General features: G+C 42.9%; 1 protein-coding gene across 26 annotated transcripts in view; it reads right to left on the minus strand.

The window, feature by feature from the left end:
• MAP7D2 (MAP7 domain containing 2) overlaps positions 1 to 19642 on the minus strand; it is a 103617-nt gene that overhangs the window by 5521 nt on the left and 78454 nt on the right. For 19 of the 26 annotated variants that reach the window (XM_072744426.1, XM_072744422.1, XM_025997473.2 and 16 more), the window contains 7 exons: positions 12229 to 12497; positions 11495 to 11621; positions 5810 to 6035; positions 4702 to 4806; positions 3618 to 3674; positions 3094 to 3172; positions 2243 to 2429 (listed from right to left, as the gene is read on the minus strand). In XM_072744426.1, the coding sequence (XP_072600527.1) occupies positions 2243 to 2429; positions 3094 to 3172; positions 3618 to 3674; positions 4702 to 4806; positions 5810 to 6035; positions 11495 to 11621; positions 12229 to 12497 (1050 nt within the window). The remainder of the gene's footprint in view (positions 1 to 2242; positions 2430 to 3093; positions 3173 to 3617; positions 3675 to 4701; positions 4807 to 5809; positions 6036 to 11494; positions 11622 to 12228; positions 12498 to 19642) is intronic. The other 7 variants (XM_072744429.1, XM_072744423.1, XM_072744420.1 and 4 more) reach the window with 1 other exon arrangement.

The following is a 19642-nucleotide window of genomic DNA, read 5'->3' on the forward strand; positions in this document are numbered from 1 at the left end:
GATCATACTGAGGAAGTCTGTGTGGAGCCACCTGCAGTTAAGTGTTCAGCTTAGGTGGGAGGCATTGTGAACATGGACCCCACCATCTATCCAGTCACCTGCAGAGCAAATCTCTTCCATCTTCCCTCTCTAAAGTGAGAGCCCACTCCACCCACCCTGACTTATCCAGCTCCTGCCCAGCAGGCCTGGCTTGCTCTCTCTTCAACCTAGAGATAGAAGAAGTTTCATAGCTGTGTCAACCACAGGCCTAGCTCAGATGAGTGGTGGGCTGGAATGTGAGGTCCCATCACTCAGTCCTTAAGAGCCAGAGTAAGGCTGCTACCAGGCTCAACTGTTCTTCCTTTATAAGACTTGAGAGAAGAATCTACAAAAAACCGTGGAACTGAAAAAACTCAGAAAATCCATTTCCCTCATACTCAGCCTAGTTAAGGGGCAGTAGCAGATCTAACACCACTTCTGGTGGCCGGAGCCTGGGCAAACTGCCCCATTAGCAGAAACACCCACCCCATCTCCACCTCACCTTGCCTCCTTTCCCTGGGTTTAAACAGCTGGTCAGAGTGTGGGGAGGAGAAATGTCACAAGCTTGGTTGGGTACAACCTCCAGGAGTCATCTCTCTTTAAATGCAGAGGTGGCTAGAGGAAAACTCGGAGCACACACAAAGCTCCTTTACTTTCTTGAACCCTGGCTGATGCTGTGTCTTATCCCCTTTCCCACTCCAAGAGACATAAAGAAAAAGCAGATATAGGCTCAACATGGGGTGGGGGCAGAGATGTTGTGCTAATATTTAAGATGCCTCAGCTGTTTTTCCCCAGGGGCTGAGGAGAGGGAGACTGGAGGCAAGGGCTGTCTCTGTAGAATTTGCTCTAGTGGTCACAAGGAGCTGGACCCAGGGTTTTTACATATCTGGCTCAAGGCCAGAGTGCGCAAGTTGGGATATTTACAATCACTGTGCCCTAGGAAAGACCCATCCTCCCCAGATGAAGGTGAGAATTTGCAGCCAAGGAGAGAAGGGTAAGTAAGCTCTGGCCTGCTGGAGCTCTGACAGAACTTTGCAAAATGCCGTCGCTGCTGCCTGACTCAGCTGCTCCCACACAACTGCCCTGCCCAAGACTCTCCATTTCAGTGTCTCTGCTCCAACCACATGTTAATTGAATTCTTTTATCTAGGATCAATTTGCCAGGTGGTATTATCCACAAACATATCAGTTTAAGAATTCCTTAAGATTTTAGTATCTGAAAGCAAGTTAGATCCTTTATCAAGTCTCCAATGACAAGTTTCTTTAACATGAGACACTGGACACTGAGTCCTGCTGGTATTCTACTTGGGTCCTCTTGGGTGCACCCATCTGCCAGCTGCAGAGCAAGCAGACTGCTGGTAGCTCATAGCTGCCACTCTTTCTCTGGACAACTGCCTTTGGCTACTCGGAGCCCTATGCCCACAGAAGTTATAACTGCATCCCCCACCTTGGGTGACCATACTCAATGACTGATGGATACAGTGGCACAAAGGCTGCCTCCCTTAATCAGACCACTCTGGTGGAAATTAATCCTCCAGAGTTCCTGTAGGATTACCTAAAACAGAATCTTTGCTTTTTTTTTTCAGGTTTCTATTTATTGTTTTCAAAACAAAACTAAAAATCACCACTCAAAATCTCTGAGAAGAGTGCTCAGCTCAATCACAGTTAAAAGCTTTATGTAATTTGCAGCCAGAATATCATGGACTGGTGGTCACCAATGAGAGCTTCTGACATGGCCCAGACATGGGCCCGGGAGCCCCAGCACTTCCCCCAACCCCATCCTGCTTCCAATCCTACACTTGTTCCAGAGAATTCTCCCTATAAATCCCATGCTTTAGAATACTTGTCACATGCTCTACTTATTTTTAAAAAATATTTATTTTAAAGAAAGAGAACATGCATGTGTACAAGTGGGGGGAAGGACAGAGGGAGAGAATCTTCAAACAGACTCCCTGCTGAGTGAAGAGCTGGACATGGGGCTCGATCCCACAACCCATGAGATCATGAACTGAGCTGAAACCAAGACTTGGATGCTCAACCCACTGAGCCACCCAGGCACCCCTCCTAGGCTCTACTTCTACGGAACCAGACCAAAGACTCTAATAAACCACTGATAGCTTTCCTGAATGGCAACCAAACCTACTTTAGTTGATTCACGTGTGTAAAAGATGAAAAAAATCAACAAAGAGCAGTGATCAACAAACATTGAAAATAAATCAACTTACCTCACATCCATAGACTGAACTTCTTCAGTTGAATCATCCAGACTGTTTGATTTCCCATCAATGGTGTCCAGATGAACAAGTCCCCCAACTGGTTTAAGCCCATTAGAGAAAATGTCTCGGGGAAAAGTTTCTGGCGCAGTACGCCCCACACCATTAACTTCCTGGCAGGTGTTTAATCCATTTATTTCTGATTGAGAACACAAAGTCATTCTGTTAACCATAAAATATCCAGAACAATGAAATAACTGCTTTACCAACAGTATTGCACTGTTTTGCAAAAATAACCCCATGTCATCAGCATCACACAGGGAAAAGAAGACTAATGACTTCATCAGTGTCTGTGCAGGACTCATGACCCACCCAGGAGGCTTGGTGTCATATACTGTACAGGTCCCCAGGTTCTGCAAAGTGTTTTCTTGAGCCCCAAGGCAAAGGAGAGATAGAGTGCCTCTGAGATGGACACGCCCTTCTGACATTGGCTGCCATGGTATATACACAGCTAAGGAGTTTTAAGTATACTCAAGAGAGAAGAGCTGGACTGGCCGGAAGTCTAGAAGATAGGAGAAACCACTGTAGTATAGCAGAGTCAGTTCTGAATAGAACCTGACCAGCTGGTAAGCTCCCTGGAAAGTAGCATGGGCCAGCAGGTGGCGGCTTTCTGTGCTGGGACTATTAGAGTACCACTTTCTGAATGGACCTGACAGAACTGTGGTAGACATGAAGACTCTCCCAGCAGGGAAACTACACAGTCCCCTTCCAGCAATAACACTCTGAAGACCCACAGGTGCTTGCCCCCCATAGGAAGGGTTATGCTGAAAGGAAGGAACCAAAGAACCAGTTCTCACACTCACCTATTTTGTTCGGGACAACTGGTTTTGTCTTATTTTCCACACACACAGCAGAATGAAGCTCCACCTTTGGGTCTTCCTTCTGAAAACAAATACAGGGAAGGAAGACTTTACACAGAAAGACAGGTGCTTCTGAAAAGCACCAAAGGATATTTGGAACTATGCTGAGCCATCTGCCTGTTCCATGGTAATTCTTGGAGTCTTCTGAGCTTATTACAAATTAGCTGTTTCCCTTATTAATATGTCACCATTTTCTGTTTTATTCAGGGACTACTGTGCCTCTCTCTGCATCCCTACACCCACTTATTGGAGGAAATTTTTCATTACCACCCTGTCTCTGAAACTCCTCTCTTAGACTTCTCTTTCCTTCCAGGTACTGACAGCTTCCTTAATCTAGCCAGGAACAAAGTAGGAAGAGTTCAACTTTTCTGGCTGTTCCTCTGCAAGACCTACAATCCCACTGAATGTACTGTGCCATTCTTTTCTTCTCAGTCCATAAATTATCAAAATGGCACTGAACACCCTACCTTCACTTCTGGAGACACATCACTCTTCCTTGTTCTCTTCATGATTTCATCAATTCTCTAGAAACCAAAAAGAACCAGGTAAAAGGTCTATAATATCAAATACATATAAAAGCAGTTGGTTCTATATGCAATTTCATGTCAGAAAACTTGTAAAAGAGAAACATCAGCAGAGGATAATGAGTACAGAAAGGTTTTCCATCAGTTTTGCAGATATACACCTCTGCCCTATGAACAAAGTCAGATGCTTGAGAAGTGAAATAGTAACCAGAATCAATGATTTGTACACCCCATCTTTTTCCTTCCTCTCCTTAGACTATCTGAAAATCAACAAATCACCATCTGTCACTCTAGAGGACCACCCTAGAGAAAGTGAAGCTGAGGTGCAGGTCAGAAGGGGAGGCCAGAGATTGGTTTCCTAGCTCTCAGGCTTAAAGTAGTACAAAGTCTGGGCTGGATCTAGGACACCATGGGAATGGAGCTTTATAATCAGCCTCCTTAAACCCAACTTTATCCCTAATTACATTAAATGTAAATAGATGAAACACTCCAATGAAAAGACAGACTATCAAATTGGATTAAAACAACAAGTCCTAACTATATGCTGTTTACAGGAGATTCTTATAAGGACACACATAGGTTCAAAGTAAAAGGATGGAAAAAATATTTACCATATAAACACTAATCATAAAAAGGCTGATAAAGTGGACTTTAAGACAATTATTACTGGAAATAAAGATATATTAGCAATAAAGGGGGTCAATTCAACAGGAAAACTTAATAATCTGAAATATGTATTTACCTAACAGCAGAGTTTCAAAAACATAAAACAAAAGTTGGTAAGAACTGGAAGGAGAAATGGATAAATCCATAATCACAGATGGAGCTTTTAACATTCTTCTCTCAGTTACTAATAGAACAAGGTGACAGAAAACCAATGGAGATACAGAAGATTTGAACAGCACTACCAACAAACTTGACCTAATTAGACAATTTTAAGATCCCTCTACCCAACAACTACAGAACAGAACTGGATTCATTTCCTATTCTTGCCTCACCCTAACTCCTCCTGATCCTTAGCTCTTACCTTCTTCCTCTCCAGTCGCTCCTGCTCAATCTGCAGCATGATCTGTTCTCTTTCTAGACGCATCTGTTTAGCTGCCTCCTGGGCCTTTGCTTCTGCTGCTTCCTTCTGACAGAAACAGGTAAACCAAGGCACAGACTTTACTAAGCTGAGAAAGCACTGTAGTGGGATTCCTTGGGATATGTACATGTTCTTCCACATTATCATCTACCTCAAAGTGGATATTGTTCTCAATATTCAGTGTGGATTTACACAGCCTGCTTTATGACACAGAGACATCCCAGGCCTCACTCACATAGCCTCAGTCCATCATGCAAATTACCTGCAGATAGTTCCAGTACTGCCTGCCAAGGTCTTCCTGTGTCTGAGAGCAGTCTCCTGTGGCCAGGAGTTTCAGAAACTTTTTTCTTTTAAATATTTTATTTATATATATATTTTATTTTATTATTTATATGTATTATTTACCTATTAGAGAGTGTGTGTGCACGGAAGTTGGGGGAGGGGCAAGAGCAGAGGGATACTGAGGATGGAGCCAGATGTGGGGCTTGATCCCATGACACCAAGATCACAACTGGAGCTGAAACCAAGAGTTGAACGCCCAACTAACTGAGCCACACAGGTGCCCCAGGAGTTTCAGAAATTTAATTCCCCAAGGAGTGACCTACAGCCATGAGAGGCAGGAGTTGACAAATAATCCAGTTTACTCAATCCTCAGAGGGACCATTCTAAGGCATATTCCACAGTTTCTTAGAGTCTCAAAGGAACTAACTCCCAGTGGTCCACAGTAAGCTACTCATTGGTGCACGTACACTGGCATTCCCCTCACTTCCCTACCTCACTTCCCTACCAGCTTCCTGAGATCTTATCCCAAATAAAGTACTGGCATCCAAATTCTCATCCTAGGGTCTACCTTTTGGGGAATGTGAACTGACATACAGCAAACATTACAAAATTCACTTTTATTGCCCAAAGTAACTCATACTTAATAACCAGTCCTGTTAGTTTAAGAAAAAACTTCAAGTAAGTATTATGAGTCATTCAAATTTAACTAATTTTACCTAATACTAACTAAACCCCTTAAGGAGAGTCCATATGAAGAGTCATACAGTACCTGCTTTTCAATCATGGCTTTTTCTTGCTTCTCCTTTTCTTGTTTTTCCTTTTCTTGCTCTTCTTTTAGTAACAGCTCCTCCTTGGCCTTTCTCTTAGCCTCCTCTTCTGCCTTTCTTTTTTCTTCCTCTTCCTGCCGCTTCTTTTCTTCTTCCTGCTTACGGGCTTCCTCTTCTAGGCGAAGTCTTTCCTCCTCTTCCTTTCTTTTCAATTCTTCTCTCTCCAGCCTTTTGAGAACATAACTGTTGTTAGGAGATGATGACATGCTCAAAAGCCAAACTGCCAAAGAACTGTGTGTGCTGACAGGAGAACATAAGGCACAACATAGTTACAGATATGTGCACTTGAATTAGTATCCACTCAAGAAACTGACTCATCCTTCCTGGAAAGCCATACATTTACCAAAAAAAATAAAACACACACACACACACACACACACACACACACACACACACACACACACGAGTTGACTTTAAATTCTGTTAATACCAAGAGTAATGATGTATTAATTTGTGAACATACCCTCATGAAGACACAAATGTTTCCTAGTCAACCTACAAATGACCACAGCCCCATCATTCTTACTTAATGACAATTCTTTTAAAAAACTAAGTGAAATAACTACTTAAAACTATCTGAAGCTAGAAAAAAACCTACAAGTGTCTCAATGGCTACAACTATGGCAGTTGGCAATTTAAGAGTAGTGACTATGAGCTCAAAAAGTTTACTTTGGGTTCCAATTGCTCTGTGACTTCTGAAGTAGCAAGTGGAAAGTGAAAGAAAATGCTAAACAGAACTCTTATATTTAATATAGAAATTAAAATATCTATTTCTTGGGATGCGTGGGTGGCTCAATGGTTGAGCATCTGCCTTCGGCTCAAGGCATGATCCCAGGTCCAGGCGTCGAGTCCCACATCAGGCTCCCTGTAGGGAGTCTGCTTCTCCCTCTATGTCTCTGCCTCTCTCTCTGTCTCTCATGAATAAATAAATAAAATATTTAAAACAAACAAAAACCACATCTATTTATCATTTGTTTTACCAATCTTAAAAAATCTCTTTTGGGGGTGCCTGTGTGGCTCAGTCAGTTAAGTATCTAACTCGATTTTGGCTCAGGTCATGATCTCAGGGTGGTGAGACAAGAGTCTCACATCAGGCTCTACACTCAGTTGGGAGTCTGCTGATTCTCTCCCTCTCTCCCTCTGCCCTTCTTCCCACTCATGCTCTCTAAAATAAGTAAATAAATCTTTAAAAAAATAAAGTGTTAAAGAATATTTTATTATTTGCTTTATGAAAATTAAATGATATTTAGGCATTTTTCATCCACAGATGAGTGGTTGATAATAGAATGATAAAGAGCTCTAAGCAGTGAGAGAAAACCCTATAAAGTGTAAGTGCTTGTTTTTACATTTCTAACATTTTTCCGGCTCACAAGTGTGTCACTTTCCTCAACTATAAAAAGATTAAGTAATCATATTCATCTTGCAGTGTGTACTGAATGGCAATGTGATATATGGGCAAGATCAAGAGTGCACCTGGGGTGCCTGGGTGGGTGTCGGTTAAGCATCTGCCTTCAGCTCAGGTTGTGATCCCAGGTTCCTGGGGTCCAGCCACATGTGGGGCTCCCTGCTCAGTGGGGAGTCTGCATCTCCCTCTGCCCCTCTCCCTGCTTGTGCTCTCTAATAAATAAAAACTTTAAAAGATTCTCTCTCTCCCTCTGCCCTCCCTACCAAAATATCAGGACTTAAAAAAATATCCTTCTGTCTTGCAGGAACTGTAGAGGGAGCTGGCCTATGTATCACCAAAGAAATACATAGGTAGGATCCCTGGGTGGCGCAGGGGTTTAGCGCCTGCCTTTGGCCCAGGGCGCGATCCTGGAGACCCGGGATCGAATCCCACATCGGGCTCCCGGTGCATGGAGCCTGCTTCTCCCTCTGCCTGTGTCTCTGCCTCTCTCTCTCTCTTTCTGTGTGACTATCATAAGTAAATAAAAAATAAAAAATATATATATATATATAAAGAAATACATAGGTACAGAAACACTGAAAGACATTAGCCCAAGACTAATAGTACACAATATATCCTACATTAGCAAAAGTTGCAGTGTCTAAAAGCATTGCTGGAAAAAATAAATAAATAAATAAATAAAAACATTGCTGGGGCAGCCCTGGTGGCCCAGCGGTTTAGTGCCGCCTTCAGCTCGGGGTGTGATCCTGGAGACCCAGGATCGAGTTCCCACGTCAGGCTCCCTGCATGGAGCCTGCTTCTCCCTCTGTCTGTGTCTCTGCCTCTCTCTCTTTCTCTGTTTGTCATGAATAAATAAATAAAATCTTTAAAAAAATAAAAATTAAAAAAATTAAAAAAATAAAATTAAAATTAAAAAAATAAAAAAATAAAAATAATTTGTTCCATTGCTGGAACAAATGAAATTATTAACAAACATTCTAGAGAACTCTGGACAAGAGCATTATGGGGCCTAATCAGAAAGAAACCCCACTTCTCAGATTTCTCAATGAAAGACCAAATATGTTTAACACAAGATTAACAAAATGGGTGTGTCGATAACAAAACTTATCCAAAGATTGATTCAGAGCACTGTTTTAGTTCTTATCCCTCATTTGACAAGATGGTTTTGACTATCTCTGAGAAGTTAATACACAAAAGATATATATTGTATATGAATTAATGTACAAGTTACTTCAACTTTATCTTCATCTTCAGGATCTGAAATGCCATTGTTTCTTCTGTTTTACCATAAGGACTTCAGAGGTGCCTAAAGCGCACACACGCGCGCGCACACACACACACACACACACACACAGGAACACATCCTCCTGGCCCATAAGTCTCCCTAATTCTTATCATCAATGTAAGTACAACACACATTCCTCCCCACAAAGCCCATGACTACCTGCTTGTCCCTTCTGTTATACACAAAATACTCTCCATTAACCATACTCCATTTCTCCCAAAGTAGGTCAAAACTAGCTTCCTATGTGAAACTGAGTCCCTCAATATACTCTCCAAGGATGAATATTCTTTCTCTACCTGCTTAAGAAACCAGAGAACATGGATTTGGTCATTTCTCCACAGTGCTGCTGTTACAAGCTGCCATACCTCCTTGCCCTTGCCATCTTTACCATGGGTCTGGAGTTCACAAGAGCCATGTGCAATTCTATCACCCCTCTGTCTTAATTCCTGTCACCTACTCCAAACCCATCTCCTTTCCTTACCAGGTAGAAAGTACCAAAAAACTATGCATCATGGTCATCATATAGCATATGCATATGGTAGATGCATTCCTTATCCCTGTCAATGGCCTTTCATGCATGTCTTTATGTAATGACCCCATCTCTCATCCTCCAGCCCCTGGCCCCTCTTGTACTTGCACCACATCCCTGACACATGCTCAGCCTTGAACTATTCAATCTGTGAACAAAAATGTGGGTTGCACTATTCGCTCTTCCTTGTGTGTTTAAAAGTTTTCATTAAAAACAAAAGCTTAATCTTCAACATCCTGAACTTGCCATTCTTTGATCTGTTTTCATCTTGTCCTTCAGCACCTTCTCTCTGGACCTGCTCTGGACACACTGAATTTGAGATGCATTTGAGATACACTCAAAGTAAAGCATAAGGCAACTGGGATATGGCCTCTAGGTTCTAGACCAGTGTTATCCAGGAGAACTTTCAGTGATGAAGGAAATGTTCTATAAATTTGTGTTAACCAATATGGTAGCTACTAGCCATGTAGCTATTGAACACTAGAAATGTGACTAGTACAGCTGAGGAACTGAATTTTGCTTAATTTTAGTAAATTTGCATTTTGGTAGTCACATGGGAATAGACAGCTATAGTAGTAGACAGTACAGCTCTAGCAAGAGACTGGGCCATAGGCACAGATTCAGAGGTCACCAGCATGCATGTGTTATTTAGTGCTTCCCTTGTACCAGGAAGTATTAAAGGTTTACAAAACAATATGAAATTAGCTTCAGAAACAGATGGTAAATGAGGCAAAGGGAAAATGAGGGTAGAAGGGGAGATGAGAGTAGAGTTGGTTTAGTACATCAAATGCTTACCATGAAACTGTTATGTGAAATGTGAGCTCCAAATCTTTTGAAGCCAAAGGAAAATGGTCGAACAGGAGGGAGCACCACTGCTCATGGAGGGCTTGTCAGGTGAAACTGGCCTAGGACTTAGGGTTAGGAGTCAAGGCAACATGTGAGGGGATGGGAGGTGGACAGAGGAGACTGAGAAGGAGAGGTCAAAGAAGCAAGGGCAAACTTGATAAGGCCAAAGTCAACAAAGAAATGGATTAGGAGTCTGGCAATTTGGAGGAATGGTGAGTGTGAGATATGAACAGGAGTTGAAGAAATAAAGACAGAAAGTACAATCAAGTCTTTCAGGAGCTGGGCTGTGTAAGAAATGTGTGTGAGAGAGAGGGTGATTGCTGGAAGGTAAAGAACTTCACCTTCCTAATAAGCATACAGCCACAATCATGTTACTTACCTGCCCAGAACTTGCAATCACCAAGGCCTGTCATTTGAGGCCCTGTGATTCATCTTAACCTCCTGTGACCTCTTTTCATAATGCTATGGCCCACTCAAACCAGCCCAAACACACTACTCAACAAAAAGATCTGTCACTGCTGACCAGAGGGCTGGAGGTGGGAAAATCATCAGAGAAGTACAGAACTTGAAAAAGGGACAAGTAAGACCTACTGCCCGTCTTTAGAAAAAATCAGCAAACCTGTAATTAAAGACCACAAAAGACTTGCCAAGGTCACTTAAGGATCAAGGTAATCCTATATTATTTATCACTCTAAATTCCGTACCAGTCTTGAAGTGCTGTGGCATGGCTTGCTTCCTGTCAAGTTAATTCCCTAAATATATTGGACTGCACTATGTGATTACCCTGAAAGCTTCTTTATCAATTTAATGATAAAATCTAGCTTGTCCTTCAACATGCATTCTTTTCTGAATACAAAGATCAGAAAAGGCAGAACTGTCTGTACTTTGACCAAAGTGTCCTGGTACTAACAACATGGTGGTTCTCACACTTTGGTGAGCTATTAAAACAGGATGCGGCCTAGGTCTGTGTATTTTCATTGCATTCCCTGTATGGTACTGACACCCCTTCCCATATTTAAGGACCACTACCATGATGTCTTCTGTTGTGCTCCAGGTTTGGAGTCCCTGTACCCTTGTTGCTTGTGGACAATGACATCAGCTTCCACCTCATCTAGGGGCCTTTGTTCAACCTTCCTCCTTCTCACCTGGGGGTGTAAGTTAGGAAAGTTTAAGGAAAAAACATGATTTGGGAAGCAGAACCAAGATCTCCACCTTTGGAACCTCCTGTCCTCAGGGAGAACCTCATTCCATGAGCAATGCTCAAACTCCCCTGATAGCTCTATGAGGCCTGGATGGTCCTAGAGTCCAAGGGAAGAATGGGAAGTTATTGGTAACATTTAGATCCAGGAGCTATGAGTTTCCAGGTAGTCTTAAAAGGGCAACATTTCATCACTGTTAATTTCATCTAGTAGAAGACACAGTCTCCTGAACACCTGCCATACAGACCTGTATTTCTGCCAAGTTTTTATCAATAATTCAAACTCTAAAAAGAAAGGAGAGCTGCTCTTTCTACCATAGCTTTTTATATGAGATGGTAACGAAACTCTGAGCAGCCCCCATACCTGTCCTGTTCTTCTTTCTCCAGCCGTTCCTGCTCCTCCTGCTCCTTCTGTAGCCGGGCTTGTCGTCTCTTTTCAGCCAGGATCTTCGCAGCCTCTCCAGCATCAGTGGTGCCTGCTGTGTGCTTCCCTGAGGTTATATGAGAGGAAAAGATCATGGGAAATGAAATACTGATTGTACTCACATGGGTAGCTGCCACTTAGAAACAAAAAGTCCAACTCAGTGGGTGATGGGAAATGCTGCTGGGAGAGGTACGATTAGCCACTGAGCAGAGAGGTTGCAGCAGGATGGCTGTGACCCTGTGAATGCATTTCCCAGTGGAGGGTAGTGGAAAGGTGAAGAGAAGAGACAAGGTGGCTAGCATGACCCACAAGAACCACCACCACAGTGCCCATCTGGGTGAACTCACTGCATCTAGCATAAAAGCTTGAAGGTCTAAAGGAAGACCTTCTCTGTGGGAAGTGCTGATGCTGGCTGGATGCAGCTCAACACCCCCATGAAATTCCAAAGCCATGACCAGTGTCAATCCCTCCTCTAAGGGATCCATAGGAGACCAAGGGGAAGCACTCAGGCAACGTGCAAGCCTGAGAAAACAGCATGAGGACATGAAGTTGTCAGAGGGAAAAATCTCCTTTCCTTCTTCCCTCCCAAACATGAGACTCCCACATGGATCGGGCAAAGAGAAACAATATGTAAAAGCCATGGCCTGGGGGCAGCATTGACAAAAAGGTCCTACCTCCACTGCTCTCGGCCTTCCCTCCTGTGACCACATGCTTCTCAGTGACATGTTTGTCTACCACATGCTTCTCTGGGGCTTCTTCTCCATGCAGGCCAGCTGCCTGCTGAGCCAGGACACTTTCCCTTTCCTTATTGCTCTTCTCTTTCTCTGCTTTCCTCTTCGGTGTTTCCTGGTTGGGAAAGGTGGGTAAGCGGTACTTCACAGGAGACCCTGGGTATGGCGGCTTCATATTCTTTGGAGACTGTGGATATGCTTTTGAAGTTGCCCTGGAAAACCAAAAACACACCAGCAGATGATTACTGGGCCTGATCACAGAACCTTCTCTCTGTTCCTAGGAGGCATGGTTCCAAAAAAGCTGAAATAATTTCACTCAACACAATGTCTTTAAAGTCCCTGGTTCCCTTTTTTTTTTTAAAGATTTTATTTATTTATTCATGAGAGATACAGAGAAAGAGAGGCAGAGACACAGGCCGAGGGAGAAACAGGCTCCATGCAGGGAGCCCAATGTGGGACTTGATCCCGGGTCTCCAGGATCACACCCTGGGCTGAAGGCGGCGCTAAACCGCTGAGCCACAGGGGCTGCCTCCCCTGGTTCCCTTTTTTTTTTTTTTTTTAAATTACTCTTTACTAAAGTATGACTGATATCCAGTTCCTTTTCATATGCTGAGGAATAAACTCAGGCAAAGGGTGGGGAGAGGAGGTAGAGGTGTCTTTTTTTTGTTTTGTTTCTTAAGATTTAAAAGAATCTGTCCTGCTACTGGGAAGACGTGAAAGCTGAGAACAAGCCTACTGTCACTCAGGGAAATACTGCTTTGTTGAAATGCCGGAGCCTGTCTTATGTTGAAAAAAGGTCCATCATAAGTACACTGGTCTAGGCTTGGCTCCTGGTGAGTGCTAGGTGTTGAGGATACAGATAACAACCTAGCTTCAGAAGCTGAGTTTACCCAGAAATCTGCACAGGAAAGAAGCATTTGCAGAGTTCCTTCCGAAAGAAGTAATCTGTACATAAATTACAAAATGTCAGTCTCAATCCTGTATAGCAGGTTGAACCATATGAAATTTCCAATATTCAACTGTTTTTGATCTATGAAAACAGCAAAAAAGACAAAAAAGTAACTCGACATAATACTAAAGGCCAATATATCACCTTAGGATTAAGAGTTACCTAATCAGGTTCTGATGGTAAGGAAATAGTATGATCAAATCACTATTATACTTGGTCTTGAGCTAAAAAATAATCAAGTGTTATGTGGATTAGGTAAAATGCAGGCCAGTTTTCCAATGATGTTCTCATGCTTAAAGGCCAGCTATAAATGCCCAAGAAACCACTTTGTCTTAATCAAAGCCAGACCAAGGGGGATCCCTGGGTGGCGCAGCGGTTTGGCGCCTGCCTTTGGCCCAGGGCGCGATCCTGGAGTCCTGGGATCGAGTCCCGTGTCAGGCTCTTGGCATGGAGCCTGCTTCTCTCTCCGCCTGTGTCTCTGCCTCTCTCTCTCTCTCTCTCTCTCTCATAAATAAATAAATAAATAAATAAATCTTAAAAAAAAAAAAAGCCAGACCAAGGGCACCATAATGGTGTCATACTCGACCCAATGAATACAACTTGAACCTGATTCGAATTTTTAAAATTCGCTGTTTCAGCATCTGGTATTTTACTAATAAAGAATCAGTCCAGATCTCACATTCATGGTAGGCTGTCTGCCCCTTTGAACAGTCTGCTCCCCAGATGGACAGCTCTGGCCCCTGAAAGAATGGTTTCATACTGGCCATACCAACTTCCCTGTGCCATCATCCTATATAGGCTTGGAGCCACACAGAACGTCTGCAACAACTTGGCCACATGGATGGTGCCTCCCCACTATAAACTGTTCTCAGTCTGCCCTTGGGCTCAGCTGACTCAGGCTCACGATTCCTAAGGGACTTCTCAGCAACCAGTATTTCTTTCCTTTTTTTTAAATGGCAATGATTGATTGATTGATTGATATATATATATAGATAGATAGATAGATAGAGAGAGAGAGAGAGAGAGAGAGAGAGAATTGCAAACATATAACATAACACCCAGTACTCATCCTGTCAAGTGCCCACCTCAATGCCAGTCACCCAGTCACCCCAGCCCCCCACCCACCTCCCCTTCCCCTTGTTCGTTTCCCAGAGTTAGGTGTCTTTCATGTTCTGTCACCCTCACTGATACTTCCCACTCATTTTCTCTCCTTTCCCCTTTATTCCCTTTCACTATTTTTTATATTCCCCAAACGAATGAGACTATAAAATGTTTGTCCTTCTCTGAATGACTTACTTCACTCAGCATAATACCCTCCAGTTCCATCCCCGTTGAAGCAAATGGTGAGTATTTGTTGTTTCTGATGGCTGAGGAATATTCCATTGTATACATAGACCACATCTTCTTTATCCATTCATCTTTCGGTGGACACCGAGGCTCCTTCCACAGTTTGGCTATTGTTTATAGCAGGTATTTCTTTCCAATTGTACCCTTTAACCTTGATTTTCTAAATTTGTTCCTAGACTCTCTCACATACACACCAAAGAGCCATGCATGCACAGTATCCTGTCCTCTCCATATCCGTATGTACCAGGGTTTTTCAACCCTGCTGTTACTGACATTTGGGTCTGAACTTCTTTGTTTTAAGGCTGTCCTATGCATGTAGGATGTTTAGCAGCAATCCCTGGCCTCAACCTACCAAGACACCAATAACTATCCCCACCCTCAACTCCTGGTTGCAACAACCCAAAATGTTTCTAGACACTGTCAAATGTCCCCTCAGGGACAAGGTCATCCCAGGTGAGAACCACCTGAGTGACACATACATACAGCTACCTCCACATACATTCTATCTGTATAAAGCAGATAAGAATAGAGCTACTATGGTTGGATAGGCAGTGTCTTAATCCCCACAGTCACCCCAAGGCACAACTATGGGCTTCCTGAGAGCCTTAGCTTGAGAGGTAACTATTAGTGGCTTATATATTTTGACAGAGTCACAGCTGGATTCTTCACAGCTGGTGAGACTGAGCAAAGGTGCTGGACTCACACAGCCCAGTCCAACCACATTCTCTCTGGGACTTGCCTACAGAAAGCACACACTCTGAGCTTCTCTGAGCAGTGCCTAAAGAGGTGGGCTCTACCCAAGGGGGTCTGCACTGTGCTGGTGTCTCTGCCAGTGAATGAAGAGATGGATAAGAAGCTCTTCTGCAGATATGACTCCCACCATGAGGGTCCCCAGGGATGGAATTGAGGGAGTAAGTAAGAAACCTGAACTGGCTGCAGGCCCAATCCATTCTAGTATCCTTAGCAGGCAGAAAGCCTGCATCTGGATCCTGATGTACCCCTGGGGCTGGTTTAAATGGCTCACTATCAGAAGAGAATGGAATGCGATGAAGTCACACCCTCAATCAGTGTGCCTGGAACCTGTAGATGGAAATGCATGGCTGAATTACAATCCTGGGGGAACACCTGGGTGGCTCTCAGCAATTGAGCATCTGCCTTCAGCCCAGGGCCTGATCCTGGAGTCCCGGGATCGAGTCCTACCTCGGGCTCCCTGCATGGAGCCTGCTTCTCCCTCTGCCTGTGTCTCTGCCTCTCTCTCTTTCTCTGTATCTCTCATGAATAAGTAAATAAAATCGTAAAAAAAAAAAAAAAAGAATTACAATCCTAGGGAGAAAAAGCCGGAAAGGTCTGGATGGGGGAGGTCTGACAGCCTCAGGTCAGCTCAGCCCTGAGCAGCCCTGCTTCAACAGAAAAGTCATGCAATGGTTCTGTTCACACCACAGACTGAGAGGTTCTATTCTAAATACAAACAACTGGGCTAATTACCTAGAAGCATGCATCTCAAACTAATTTCTACCTTACATGTAAGGATAAACTCACTGTATTAAGCAGTCTGTTTACATTCCCCTACTCCAGCCCCTGTTCAATATACAGAATTAGAAAACACACAAACACACACACACACACACACACACACACACACACTCATGCATGCACAAACAAAACCTTTAACTTAGAAAAGTGTAGGCATCATTGATTTTTTTTTAAATAGCAAGCAACAGCAACCAAAATACAGAATACAATCTTAAAAATTCCCTATTAACCCCCATTTATGTAGTTTTCTGCTCATTCTGTCTTGCCACTTTTCTACAGGGATTTAGGACTGCAAGAGATGCTAAGCACAAGCATCCTGAACCAGGGGATATTGGTCTGGCAGGCTCCAAGGCTCTCTGGTCAGCTCTGCTCACACTACTACAAACCAAACAAAGTCTGGCAAAGTTATTTTTTGCAATTTCTTAAAACAGGTATCTTTAACTGATGAAAGAAATTAAACATCAATTTATCAGGGGAACTTATTGTGCTTTCACAGAGAAGTACTTTCTCATCTACATAAAAAGTATCTATTTGCCTGCCACAATGATCCAGTGAGGTAGGTGGATATTAGAATATCCACCTGAGATAAGAAAGCCAAAGTCCTAAGCATTTAAAGGATCTTTCCCAAGAGGTGCTACCAGGTAAGACAGCCAAAGCTGGCCCTCAAATTATTTGATTCTTCATCTTGTTTTTTTATAGGTTTCCCATTTTATTTTTTAAAAATTTTATTAATTTATTTGAGAGAGAGAGAGAGAGAGAGAGAGAGAGAGAGCGCACGACTGAGCACAAGCAAGCATGAGCAGAGAGAGGAGAAGCCGGCTCCTGGCTGAGCAGGGAGCCCAACACAGGGCTGGATCCTAGGACCCCGAGATCATGATCTGAGCTGAAGGCAAACACTTTACCAACTGAGCCACCCAGGTGCCCTTAGGTTTTCCATTTTAATTTTTAAAAGTTCAATACCTCCTCCAATGATTAAAGTTTTAACAGAGGGGATTCACATATTTTGCTAGGGTGGTAGAGATAGGTCTTCTAGTGCACAAGGCAGGATTATATAACATTCTGAGGTTCCATGACGGGTAGGAAATAATGAGCAAACCCCTCTGTAAGTAGAGCAGCAAGAATAAGTTTGAGAGAAGGTTGTCACACTTCTGGATGTGAGTTTACTGCAAAGCAGAACCCAAAGGACTATTTTCCTCCAAATCTTGGAATCTAGTTTGTTTCTCTAAAGCCACTTGACTCCAGGCATAGTGAACAGAGCCTATCCACATAATGGGAGGGCTCTGTGGCCTCCTTATCAGCACAGCGTGGCCAACATTTTGAAAAGTCAATGTTCATGGTCAGTAATAAACTTTCCAGGGAGGAAAAAGCAATTCTATTCCAGAGAAACTTGTGGCTACCACCTTAACCCAGTGGTCAAAGTTACCATCACTAGTAATGAAACAACCTGACACCATGGCCTCCTGATACGATGCACTGAGAAGAAATCAACATGTCTTCTGGGATTCTTGCCTCAAATGCATAACTTGAGTCTAATCATGACCCAAATTGATGGACACTCCCCAAAATATCTGGCCTGTACTCTTTAAAAATGTCAAGGTCATGAAGAAGAAAGGCTGAAGAACTGTTCAAAGTTAGAGGAGACCAAGAAGACAAAACAACCAAATGCAATGTGGGAGCCAGGATTGGATCCCAGACTGGGGGGAAAATGCTATAAAGAATCTCGCTGAGACAGTTAGCAAAAGTTGCACATAGACTGTAAATTAAGTAACAGTAACATGTCAAAAATAAATTTTCTAATTTTCACAATCGTATTGTGGTTACACAAAAAGAATGTCTTAATTCTAGGGATAAAAGGTCGTGATGTCTTTGACTTACTCTTATATGGCTCTGGGAAAAATCTCTGTGAGTTTGTCTATACAGAGTGAATGAAAGTATGTGGGGGGATGGGAATGACGAAGCAAATATGACTAAACATCTTTGGTCTAGTCTTGAAATTCTTCTGTACTGCTGAAAGGACTTAAAAATTAAAAGGCTTTGGGGGCACCTGAGTGACTCAATCAGTTAAGGGTCTCCCTTTGGTTCAGGTGATGATCTCAGGGTCCTGGGATCAAGCCCCGAGATGGACTCCTTGCTCAGTGTGGTGCCTTGCTTTTTCCTCTCCCTCAGCCATTCCCCTCACTCATGCTCCCTTTCAAATAAATAAAATGTTAAAAAAAAATTAAAAATAAAAAAGGCTCTTAAAAATTGGTCAAAACTAAAAAAAAAAAAGTCTAAACTCAAATTATCCTCTAGTAAAACTGAGGATACATAGCAGACATAAGTCTGCTATGAGGAGGGAGCATAACTTAACATTTTTAATTATCCTTTTCAAGAAAATTTTCATATAAGAATGTAAAAGTCTGGGCAGCCTGGGTGGCTCAGCAGTTTAGCGCCACCTTCCACCCAGGGTGTGATCCTGAAGACCCAGGATCAAGTCCCGCATTAGGCTCCATGCATGGAGCCTGCTTCTCCCTCTGCCTATGTCTCTGCCTCTCTCTCTCTCTCTCTCTCTGTCTCTCATGAATAAATAAATAAATAAAATCTTTAAAAAAAAGAATGTAAAAGTCTATCTGAGAAAAAATGGTGGTGGCAAAAACAACAGCCAGCCTGTCAATAGAGACCCTGATCCAGTGTAGATGCTCATCTGTAGGCAGGGGTAACCACATCATATATGCACCAGGGAAATGTAGGCAATGATGCTCAGTAATGATTGATTAAAGGTCCTCAACCACTAGAGGAATCGCTTGGCTCCATGAGTCCATGATTCTGAGTGGGAGGTACTTATTTTGGGCCATGCTGACAACCTGGTCTTATTTTTTTCCCCTGATGACAAACAAAATCTGTTTTGTTTCTCAAAATGCATGATGAAGTTAATCTAGGCTGACACAAACTGAGCTCAGGTATGAGCTCTCAAAGTGATAGACTGTATTTTCCAAAGATGACCACAAAAAAATCTTATCTGACCCCACACAATCTTTTGAGTTTCTTTCTCCATCCCACCGAGTCTGGGTTGGCTGGACTGCTTTGATCAATAAAACACAGCAAAGAAGGAATGCTGTGCCAATTCATGGCACAGTACTTAACTGGCCTGGCAACTTCTACTTCCTGTTTGTTCTTGGGAACACTGCCTCTTAGAACTCAGTGCCATGCTGTGAGATACCCAAGTCATATGGAGAGGCTATGTGTAGGCATTCTATTCTGGTTCCCAGCCCCCACCAAGCTCCAGCCAATAGCCAGCATTAACTGGCATCCAGGTGAATGGTTTATCTCAGACTTTCAGCTCAGTCAAGACCTACATTAACTACAGCCCCAAGTGACATTGAACGTATGGTGGAAGACCCCAGATGAGAACCACCAGATGAACCCAAGTCAAACCTCAGAAAAATCACACAAAAGACCCCAAAAGAGACCCTCCTGGTAAGCCAAAGTTATGGAGCTATGAGAATCAATAACAAATTGTTATTTTATGCTACTAAATTTTTTGGGGGG

This window comes from Vulpes vulpes, chromosome X (genome assembly GCF_048418805.1).
Source record: "Vulpes vulpes isolate BD-2025 chromosome X, VulVul3, whole genome shotgun sequence".
Lineage (NCBI taxonomy): Eukaryota > Metazoa > Chordata > Mammalia > Carnivora > Canidae > Vulpes > Vulpes vulpes.